General features: G+C 44.4%; 1 protein-coding gene across 1 annotated transcript in view; it reads right to left on the minus strand.

Moving 5' to 3' along the window:
* Positions 1 to 344: 344 nt before the first annotated feature.
* Positions 345 to 11,069, minus strand: part of LOC311127509 (divergent protein kinase domain 1B-like) — an 18,440-nt gene continuing 7,715 nt past the window's right edge. Inside the window, exons 3-5 of the mRNA XM_084159331.1 lie at positions 3,384 to 3,610; positions 3,054 to 3,195; positions 345 to 2,559 (exon numbers count right to left, since the gene is read on the minus strand). Coding sequence (XP_084015457.1) covers positions 2,116 to 2,559; positions 3,054 to 3,195; positions 3,384 to 3,610 — 813 coding nt within the window. The 3' untranslated portion in view covers positions 345 to 2,115. The remainder of the gene's footprint in view (positions 2,560 to 3,053; positions 3,196 to 3,383; positions 3,611 to 11,069) is intronic.

An 11,069-nucleotide genomic window follows, 5' to 3' on the forward strand; every position in this document is an offset into this window, starting at 1 on the left:
TGTAACTACCGACACAGTGCAACTGTAAAATGAATATATGGTGCCATGGTAAGATGGATGGAAATTGAGGTGAGAACATGGATAGTTGGAATGTGAATTGCGAAATACTGGCGGGACGGACTACATAATGGTAACGGACAGCTTTAAGGTTACCCTTAAGTGATAATGCCCGGGAACCCGGTGTTTGGAGGATATATTGGCATGGGTGTTAGGCCCGAGACTAAGTCGAGGGCCGGAAAACCGTGCCAATATATCCTCCAAACACCGGCTTTAAGTGCATTATTACTTTTATACAACGGGTTACCAACATATTCAAATAATGATTTACATATTTTCATTAAATATTATTTTGATGAATTTATTCATACTATTTCATCCTTCCACAAGATATAGTTCCAACACAAATCTAGGGTTGCTACCCAAGCCGGCTGGTGGTTCGGTTGCCAGAGACGCGCCCCAGTCGTTCAGTCTTTTTGTTCTGCATCTATGGATGCGACCCAGTCGTTCGTTCTAAATGTTCCATTGCCATGCTGGCTGGTAACGTCCTTATCCCTTGCTTGCTAGCTAGCCTACTATGGCTAACTTAATCACATCAAACAGTGCAGCCAGAATAACAGCTGCATTTGCATTTGTTTAAGCAGTTTTCTAGTGACATTTATTAGGATGCATCCATAACAATGAGCTAATGAGGTGTGATTTTGCCTGGCATAGAAAATATGCTCTCTTGTCAGGACACTGTTGTTCCGAGGAGCTAGCTAACACAATCACTTCAAACTGAAGCTGGAAAGACTGCAAACTAGCTGCGTTTCATTTTACCTTTTTTCAATTGACATTTCTTTGTGTATATATCCATAAAAATGATGCCAGCTGATTCATGATTTCGACTGGCTGAGAAACCCTGCCTGTCTCGTCGCGACTCCTGACCTGTTCATTACTATGGGACAGCTGGAGATAGAATTTTAATATTGAAACAATGTTGCAAATGTCGGAGAGACAGACAGCAAGGTTTATAAAAGTCTCCGGTATTAACTAAATGTTAGTTTAAAAGAAATGTGAGATAATGTCTAGATGCCTTTTATGGTGGATGAAGTTTATAAATTGCTTGGCTGGGCTGATGTGACAGTGGATTGCGGAATCAGATGGAACAGAGTAAATAGGCATTTTAACGTAATAATTTAGCCAGTGTTATCTTGTGGAATAGACACCGGCTGGAATGCGGTTTTAACCAATCAGCATTCAGGATTAGACCACCCGTTGTATAATTCATGAAATACTGATACTTCGATTTCTTTAGTCTAGAAAATTGCCATCGTTTGTAGTTCTTTTTTTAATTTATCTGAGCAATACAGATTGGTTACGATCTATCACAAAAGCGCCAAAGTGAGCTCTCCATGTTTCCATCTCATTTGACCTTGTCTGATGGATCATTCACACAAAGATAAAATAGTCATTTTCACTCCAATATGTTCATGGCACTACACCTCTACATTGACATTCCCTGATAGAAGTGATACACTGAATAACTACTCTTTAAAGTACAATACTGTACAGTTAATAAATTACCATTACACAGGCAAGGCCCTGAGAATACACCTGCATCACAAAATAAAGAATCCTTCCTTAAAAATAAACTTGTACTTAAACTGTACTTTTAAATCATAATCCATCTGATCGCAATTCAGTTTCACTTTCAGTCAGTGATTTACTAGTCTGTTTTACTCAAGCTTTTGGCATGTCTTGTAACGGCCCCAAAAAAGTAGGGTAGGAGGGGAAGAGGTAACATTTTCCTTAGCTGCAATGGCAGTCAGTCCCTCATATTACCTATTCAGTGAGTACAAGTACCTCTAGGGTAAATGAAAAGGTTAGAGTTTGGACCTGCTTCACTCTTATGGGTAGGTCCTGGCGTTCTTTTCCTGGTTGAGTTCGGACTAAGGAAAAATGACGGTTGTATTCATTAGGGCATACCGTAGCAAATTATTTTGTAACAGTTAACATTTGCATTTCTTACTGGACAACTTTGGGTTGTCCGTTCGTTTCAATCCATTTTCCTCTATTTGGTGCCAAATTAATACAAGCCAGGCCTACTTATGGCTCCCAGCATCTCTTCTGTGGTCCTCAGGAGTACTGTGTGTTGGAGATGGTCTTCCATAGCAGGGTCTTGAGGTTGTTGAGGACCAGCGAGTGGTGCACCTCCATTTGGCTGGCCAGGCCGCTGAGCGTCACACAGGTACGGAGCTGCTTCTCCAGGTCTATGCGGAGGTCCTGGGGTGCCCCGGACAGCAGATAGTCCTGTAGCAGCACACACACCTTGGCCAGGTTGGGCTGGACCACCTCTGTGTTACACTGCTTCACCAACCGATCGCAGGTGGCAGTGCAGTCACGCCCGAAGGTGCAGTCAGCGTTGGTCTCGCAGCGACGCCCCCGCAGGAACCCGCGGACCGCCATCTCGGATGCCACGCTGCGCAGGTCTGCCATCTTGCAGTCATACTTGAAGTTGTACCCCACGTGGCGCGGGCTGGCGTCACACATCAGGAAGCTGCCGTAGGCCCCGTGGAACACCTGTTTTTGTAGTTGATGGGGTACAGATGTTTAGTGTACAGATCATTATGAATCAGACATCAACTACACTTTTTCTATTCCCTATGATTGTATTTATTCTGTAATTGTCTGTCCTTTGTCTATGCTTGATATGTGTTATGTATTCACAGAGCCGCAACCAAAATGTCCTAATGGGGATAATCAGAGAATGATAGAGGCCTCTAGTGGCCAAAAGGTCATATTAGCATGGGCAGCGCCATTGAGGGCTTCCACCATTTTAAAGTACTCAACTGGGTGGGACTTCCAACTTCATTGGCTGATCCCTCCTGGTGACCCTGTTGGAGTCATGTTCAACCAGGTCATCAGGAGGGATCAGCCAATCGTGAAGAAAATTGACTACTTTAAAATGGAGATGGCCTCAATGGCGTTGCCCATGCTGTCACAGGCGCTATAATGGCACATGTACAAAGTTGAGTCATCTATCTCTATGGCTCTTCCCATAATCTTATCTTTACCTCCTCTACGAACTCCAGCAGGCCGATGGTGATGCGGGCCCTCCGGGGCCACGCCGGGGCCAACCACTGGTTCAGGCTGGAGCTCAGGGCCTCCGGGACTAATGCCTGCAGGTAGCTGGGCACCTCCAGTCTGTAGAGGGAGCTGTAGATTGAATGGAATGTTATTTCTAGGTAAAAAATAATACATACACCAACAAGATGTGCATTTATGCCCAGAGTATAGTCTTGTTTGCAGTGGCATTTCTTGAAAATTACGAGGACAAAACCAATTAATATCAGCCAGTACAGTCGTTCTTTAATTAAAACCCTCATTTCCAAAGTGGTCCTCACCTGTGGCCCACGTGCTCAGTCACGTACAGGTCCCCGCAGAAGCCCAGCAGTTTAGGGGTATGCTCCTTCTCCTGCAGGGCTACCATCAGAAGGAACTCGTTGATCTGGAGGAGAGCCCACACAGACTTGGCTTCCGCCAGGGACACCTTGCCATCCTTGTTGACATCGGCCAGGATGATCACACGGCCCACCAAGGTGGTGAGAGAAGGCTGCTCTCCCAGGTTAGACTGCAGGGAGGACAGAGAGAAGATGATGAAGTGAGGAACTGATATGTACAGGTGACCGCGATGTTCAAACTTTGCAAGCTAATGTTACAGTTTTTGTCCACTAAGCAACCGGAGTAAATATCAGCAAGCTAAGACTAGAAGAAAAGTTGAAATATAAATGCAACAATTTCAAAGATTTTACTGAGTTTCAATTCATATACAGATATCAGACAATTGAAAAAAAATCTATGGATTTCACATGACTGGAAATACAGATATGCATCTGTCGGTCACAGATACGTTGGTATTCGGTATTTATTAGGATCCCCATTGGCCACTGCAGAAGTATCAGCTACTCTTCCTGGGGTCCATATGAAACATTACATAATACATAGTACAGGACATTATTAGTCAAGGACTGAAATACAGTGCATTCGGAAAGTATTCAAACCCCTTGACGTTTTCCAAATTTTGTTACGTTACAGCCTTATTCTAAAATTGAATACACTTTTTTTCTTCTCATCAAGCTACACACAATTTATATTTAAACCCCCCCCCCCGAAATATCACATTTACATACTGTAAGTATTCAGACCCTTTACTCAGTACTTTGTTGAAGCACCTTTGGCAGCGATTACAGCCTCAAGTCTTCTTGGGTATGACGCTACAAGCTTGGCACACCTGTATTTGGGGAGTTTCTCAAATTCTTCTCTGCAGATCCTCTCAAGCTCTGTCAGGTTGGATGGGGAGCGTCGCTGCACAGCTATTTTCAAATCTCTCCAGAGATGTTCGATCGGGTTCAAATCCGGGCTCTGGCTGGGCAACTCAAGGACATTCAGAGACTTGTCCCGAAGCCACTCCTGCATTGTCTTGGCTGTGTGCTTAGGGTCATTGTCCTGTTGGAAGGTGAGCCTTTGCCCCAGTCTGAGGTCCTGAGCGCTCTAGAGCAGTTATTCATCAAGGATCTCTCTGTATTTTGCTCCGTTCATATTTCCCTCGATACTGACTAGTCTCTCAGTCCCTGCTGCTGCAAAACATCCCCACAGCATGATGCTGCCACCACCATGCTTCACCGTAAGGATGGTGCTAGGTTTCCTCCAGAAGTGATGCTTGGCATTCAGGCCAAAGAGTTCAATCTTGATTTCATCAGACCAGAGAATCTTGTTTCTCATGGTCTGAGAGTCCTTTAGGAGACTTTCGACAAACTCCAAGCGGGCTGTCGTGCCTTTTACTGAGGAGTGGCTTCCGTCTGGCCACTCTACCATAAAGGCCTGATTGGTGGTGCTGCACAGATGGTTGTCCTTCTGGAAGGTTCTCCCATCTCCACAGAGGAACTCTGGAGCTCTGTCAGAGTGACCATCGGGTTCTTGGTCACCTCCCTGGCCAAGGCCCTTCTCCCCAGATTGCTCAGTTTGGCCGGCCGGCCAGCTCTAGGAAGAATCTCGGTGGTTCCAAACTTGTTCCATTTAAGAATGATGGAGGCCACTGTGTTCTTGGGGACCTTCAATGCTGCCAAATCTTTTTGGTACCCCTGATCTCTGCCTCGACACAATCCTGTCTCGGAGTTCTACGGACAATTCCTTCAAGCTCATGGCTTGATTTTTGCTCTGACATGCACTGTCAACTGTGGGACCTTATATAGACAGGTGTGTGCCTTTCCAAATCATGTCCAATCAGTTGAATTTACCACAGGTGGACTCCAATCAAGTTGTAGAAACATCTCAAGGATGATCAATGGAAACAGGATGCACCTGAGCTCAATTTCGAGTCTCATAGCAAAGGGTCTGAATACTTACGTAAATAAGCTATCTGTGTTTCTATTTTTAATACATTTGCAAAAATGTTTAAAAACCTGTTTTCGCTTTGTCATTATGGGGTATTGTGTGTAGATTGATCAGGACATTTTTTAATTAAATCCATTTTAGAATAAGGCTAATGTAACAAAATGTGGAAAAATGGAAGGGATCTGAATACTTTCCGAATGCACTGTAAATGTAAAACGTCACACAGCCTACATATCAGTACATACACACAATATATAGGTCTCATACATAGTACAGTGCAAATTACAATACAAGATATATACAAATATTTATTTGCCGCACATGACCACACAACTGGGCAGTAGTCCTGGTGCAAAAAAACTAGGGACTGTAGGTCGACAGAGATGTGAAGAAGGCAGAGCAACGCCCTATCATGGACAGACCTCTTCCCATTTTAGCAACCATTTACTATATGTTTTGACCATGACAGCTTGCTATCTAGGGTTACACCCAGCAGGTTAGTCTCCTCAACATGCTCAATAGCCACATTATTCAATAATAGATCTAAATGAGGTTTAGCGTTGCACGAGTGATTTGTCCCAAAGATTATGCTTTTTAGTTTGAGAAATTTAGCACCGGCCTTTTGCTAGTTACCCATTCTAAAACTGACTGGAGCTCTATGTTACTGTTGCAGCCGACGTGTATACTGTTGAGTCATCAGCGTACATAGACACACAGGCTTTATTCAAGGTCAGTGGAAGGTCATTTGTAAAAACAAAAAACAATAATGGCCCTAGCAGGCTGCTAGGAAACCCTCTGTGTTCTATTAGATAGGTAACTCTCAATCCATAATAAGCAGAGGATGCAAATCCATAAAACATGTTTTTTCAGCAATAGGTTATGATCAATGAGTGTCAAAAGCTGCACTGAAGTCTAACAAAACAGCTCCCACAATCTTACTATCAATTTCTTTCAGCCAATCATCAGTCATTTGTGTCAGTGCCGAGTATGTTGAGTGCCCTTCCCTATAAGCACGCTGAAAGTCTGTTGTTAATTTGTTTAATGTAAAATAACATTGTATTTGATAAAACACAATTTTTTCCAGTTTGCTAAGCACTTGTAACAGGCTGATAGGTCGGCTGTTTGAACCATTAAAGGGTGCTCTGCTATTCTTGGGTAGCGGATTGACCTTTGCCTCCCTCCATGTCTGAGGGCACACACCTTCTAGGCTTAAATTGAAGATGTGGCAAACAGGAGTCACAATGTATTCTGCTACCAACCTCAGCAATTTACCTTGGTGGAACTCAAAACGACAGTGCTTGTCTTTCATTATATGGTCCATTATGCATGAATATTAAGGCTCAGCATGTGTTGTTTGCATGTCATGCCTGAGTTTGCTAATCTTGTCAACAAAAAAGTTATTAAAGTGGTTGGCAATATCAAAGGGTTTTGTTATGAACAAGCCATCTGCCTCAATGAAGGATGGAGCTGAGTTCGCTTTTTTGCCTAGAATTTCATTTACAGTACTCGAGAGATTTTTACTATCATTCTTTATATAATTTATCTTTGTTCCATAGTATAGTTTCTTCTTCTTTTTGTTTAGTTCCGTGATTTCTCAATTGACTGTATGTTTGCCAGTCTGCTGTGTTGTCAGACCTATTTGCTATTCCCTTTGCCTCATTCCTCTCAGCCATACAGTTTTTAAATTCATCATTTATCCATGGGGATTTGGCAGTTCTAACAGTCAGGCATGCACCCATCAAGAAACTATCAGTAACCGGAAGAAGCGGTTTCATAAATGCTTCAAGTGCAGCGTACGGATGTTCCTCATTAGACCAACAAATCTTTTTCACATCTTCGACATAGGAATCATTGCAAAATCTCTGGTATAATAGTTTATACACAATTTTGGTTCATCTCATTCCAAAATCATGGGCATTAAATATTCCCCCCTTTGCTGCTATAACAGCCTCCACTCTTCTGGGAAGGCTTTCCACTAGATGTTGGAACATTTGCTACGGGGACTTGCTTCCATTCAGCCACATGAGCATTAGTGAGGTCGGGGCACTGATGTTGGGTAATTAGGCCTGGCTCACAGTTGGCTTTCCAATTCATTCCAAATGTGTTTGATGGGGTTGAGGTCAGGGCTCTGTGCAGGCCAGTCAAGTTCTTCCACACCCATCTCAACAAACCATTTCTGTATGTGCCTCGCTTTGTGCACGGGGGCATTGTCATGCTGAAACAGGAAAGGGCCTTCCCCAAACTGTTGCCACAAAGTTGGAAGCACAGAATCGTCTAGAATGTAATTGTATGGTTTTGCGTTAAGATTTCCCTTCACTGGAACTAAGGGGCCTAGCCCGAACCAATGAAAAACAGCCCCAGAAAATGTTTCCTCCTCCACCAAACATTACTGTTGGCACTATGCATTGGGGCGGGTAGCGTTCTCCTGGCTTCCGCCAAACCCAGATTCGTCCATCGGACTGCCAGATGGTGAAGCGTGATTCATCACTCCAGAGAATGCGTTTCCACTGCTCCAGAGCCCAATGGTGGTGAGCTTTACACCACTCCAGCCAACACTTGGCATTATGCAGGGCGATCTTAGGCTTGTGTGCGGCTGCTCGGCCATGGAAACTCCTGACGAATAGTTATTGTGCTGATGTTGCTTCCAGAGGCAGTTTGGAACTCGGTAGTGAGTGTTGCAACCGAGGACAGACGATTTTTACGAGCTACGCGTTTCAGCACTCGGCGGTTCCGTTCTGTGAGCTTGTGTGGCCTACCATTTCGCAGTTGAGCCATTGTTGCTCCTAGATGTTTCCACTTCACAAAAAATAGCACTTACAGTTGACCGGGGCAGCTCTAGCTGGGCAGAAATTTGACGAACTGACTTGTTGGAAAGGTGGCATCCTATGACGGTGCCACGTTGAAAGTCACTGAGCTCGTCAGTAAGGCCAATCTACTGCCAGTGTTTGTCTATGGAAATGTGCTTGATTTTATACACCTGTCAGCAACGGGTGTGGCTGAAATAGCCAAATCCACTAATTTGAATGGATGCCCGTCTGCCTGGTTTATATAGCAAGCCACGGCCACGTGACTCAATAGGTAGTTTCCATTGACCCAGGTTTATTCGACAAAAGCAATGACGCAAAAAAATTAATAATGGAAACGGCAGATATAGGATGATTTTTTTTTAAGATCGACAACATTTTTATCCGTTCGACGGGTGGATTTTTATTTTGTCTAACGACAAATGATGATGGAAACTGTTTCTCTAATAAATGATGCTTGCCGAATACTTTTGAAGGTACGCGGGGCACGTTATGTCATCACTTCACTATAAGCTCCACTCCATAATTAATTCTAAATGCCTACTGCTTGCAAAACTATTTTTTTCAACTATAAAAATAATGTTTCTTTGCAGGACAAAGATTGTCCTGACTTTCAAGAATGCCTGAATTGCTTCACCTTGCTTTTCTGGTTGGCTGGCAAGTTTCACCATCCAATTATTTCAACTCTACAGGAGTGCACGTTTCACCATGGCACGGACTAGCCTTGGCAGCCGATCCGTGGCGATACGTTAGGCACATGAGAATTATTAGAATGTTGCAAATATTAGTCAATTATTGCATGCTGGCTTTCGCAGGCTACCTGAGACATGAAACAGATAGGTGGGAGAGCATACAACTGTCGCCAATTTACTAAAGCGCAATTTGCCTAAATTGGTAATGGTAACACTTCAACCACTACATTTTTATTCGACACTAGGTTTTTGTTTTGTTTAGGTGTGACGTCATTACATCCAGCTGTTTTTATCGACAGAAGATAGTTAAATGGAAACGCAACCTAGCAGGCAATTGTCACATTTATTTTCTATTCAAATGTTCTACATGTTGACAAAAAAATTACTGGACAAGTTAATGGAAACATAGCTACGGTCTGTAGGGGCAAACCATTTTCGTGAATGGGGTGGTGTACCTAATAAGCTGGCCACTGAATGCTATTTAAAGAACACAAATAGACAAACAAAAACAATTCAACAGTTCAGTTCAGTTAGTCGTACACACTGTAATAAAAACAAGACTGTGTGGCATGATTGAAATGTGCTAGATTTCTTCCATACAACTTCCATTAGATAATTGTCAGGGAGCGACACTAATATGATTCCCTTCCCCACTCTCAGCCTATCTCTATTAGGCTGAGAGTGGAGCCATTGTACTGACAATGACGTGTTGGGTTATACACTGCTCAAAAAAATAAAGGGAACACTTAAACAACACAATGTAACTCCAAGTCAATCACACTTCTGTGAAATCAAACTGTCCACTTAGGAAGCAACACTGATTGACAATAAATGTCACATGCTGTTGTGCAAATGGAATAGACAACAGGTGGAAATTATAGGAAATTAGCAAGACACCCCCAATACAGAAGTGGTTCTGCAGGTGGTGACCACAAACCACTTCTCAGTTCCTATGCTTCCTGGCTGATGTTTTGGTCACTTTTGAATGCTGGCGGTGCTTTCACTCTAGTGGTAGCATGAGACGGAGTCTACAACCCACACAAGTGGCTCAGGTAGTGCAGCTCATCCAGGATGGCACATCAATGCGAGCTGTGGCAAGAAGGTTTGCTGTGTCTGTCAGCGTAGTGTCCAGAGCATGGAGGCGCTACCAGGAGACAGGCCAGTACATCAGGAGACGTGGAGGAGGCCGTAGGAGGGCAACAACCCAGCAGCAGGACCGCTACCTCCGCCTTTGTGCAAGGAGGAGCAAGAGGAGCACTGCCAGAGCCCTGCAAAATGACCTCCAGCAGGCCACAAATGTGCATGTGTCTGCTCAAACGGTCAGAAACAGACTCCATGAGGGTGGTATGAGGGCCCGACATCCACAGGTGGGGGTTGTGCTTACAGCCCAACACCGTGCAGGACGTTTGGCATTTGCCAGAGAACACCAAGATTGGCAAATTCGCCACTGGCGCCCTGTGCTCTTCACAGATGAAAGCAGGTTCACACTGAGCACATGTGACAGACGTGACAGAGTCTGGAGACGCCGTGGAGAACGTTCTGCTGCCTGCAACATCCTCCAGCATGACCGGTTTGGCGGTGGGTCAGTCATGGTGTGGGGTGGCATTTCTTTGGGGGGCCGCACAGCCCTCCATGTGATCGCCAGAGGTAGCCTGACTGCCATTAGGTACCGAGATGAGATCCTCAGACCCCTTGTGAGACCATATGCTGGTGCGGTTGGCCCTGGGTTCCTCCTAATGCAAGACAATGCTAGACCTCATGTGGCCGGAGTGTGTCAGCAGTTCCTGCAAGAGTAAGGCATTGATGCTATGGACCGCCCGTTCCCCAGACCTGAATCCATTTGAGCACATCTGGGACATCATGTCTCGCTCCATCCACCAACGCCACGTTGCACCACAGACTGTCCAGGAGTTGGCGGATGCTTTAGTCCAGGTCTGGGAGGAGATCCCTCAGGAGACCATCCGCCACCTCATCAGGAGCATGCCCAGGCGTTGTAAGGAGGTCATACAGGCACGTGGAGGCCACACACACTACTGAGCCTTATTCTGACTTGTTTTAAGGACATTACATCAAAGTTGGATCAGCCTGTAGTGGGGTTTTCCACTTTAATTTAGAGGGTGACTCCAAATCCAGACCTCCATGGGTTGATACATTTGATTTCCATTGATAATAAAGATCTAGGATGTGTTGTTTAAGTGTT

This window comes from Coregonus lavaretus, assembly GCF_964263955.1.
Source record: "Coregonus lavaretus genome assembly, chromosome: 4".
NCBI lineage: Eukaryota > Metazoa > Chordata > Actinopteri > Salmoniformes > Salmonidae > Coregonus > Coregonus lavaretus.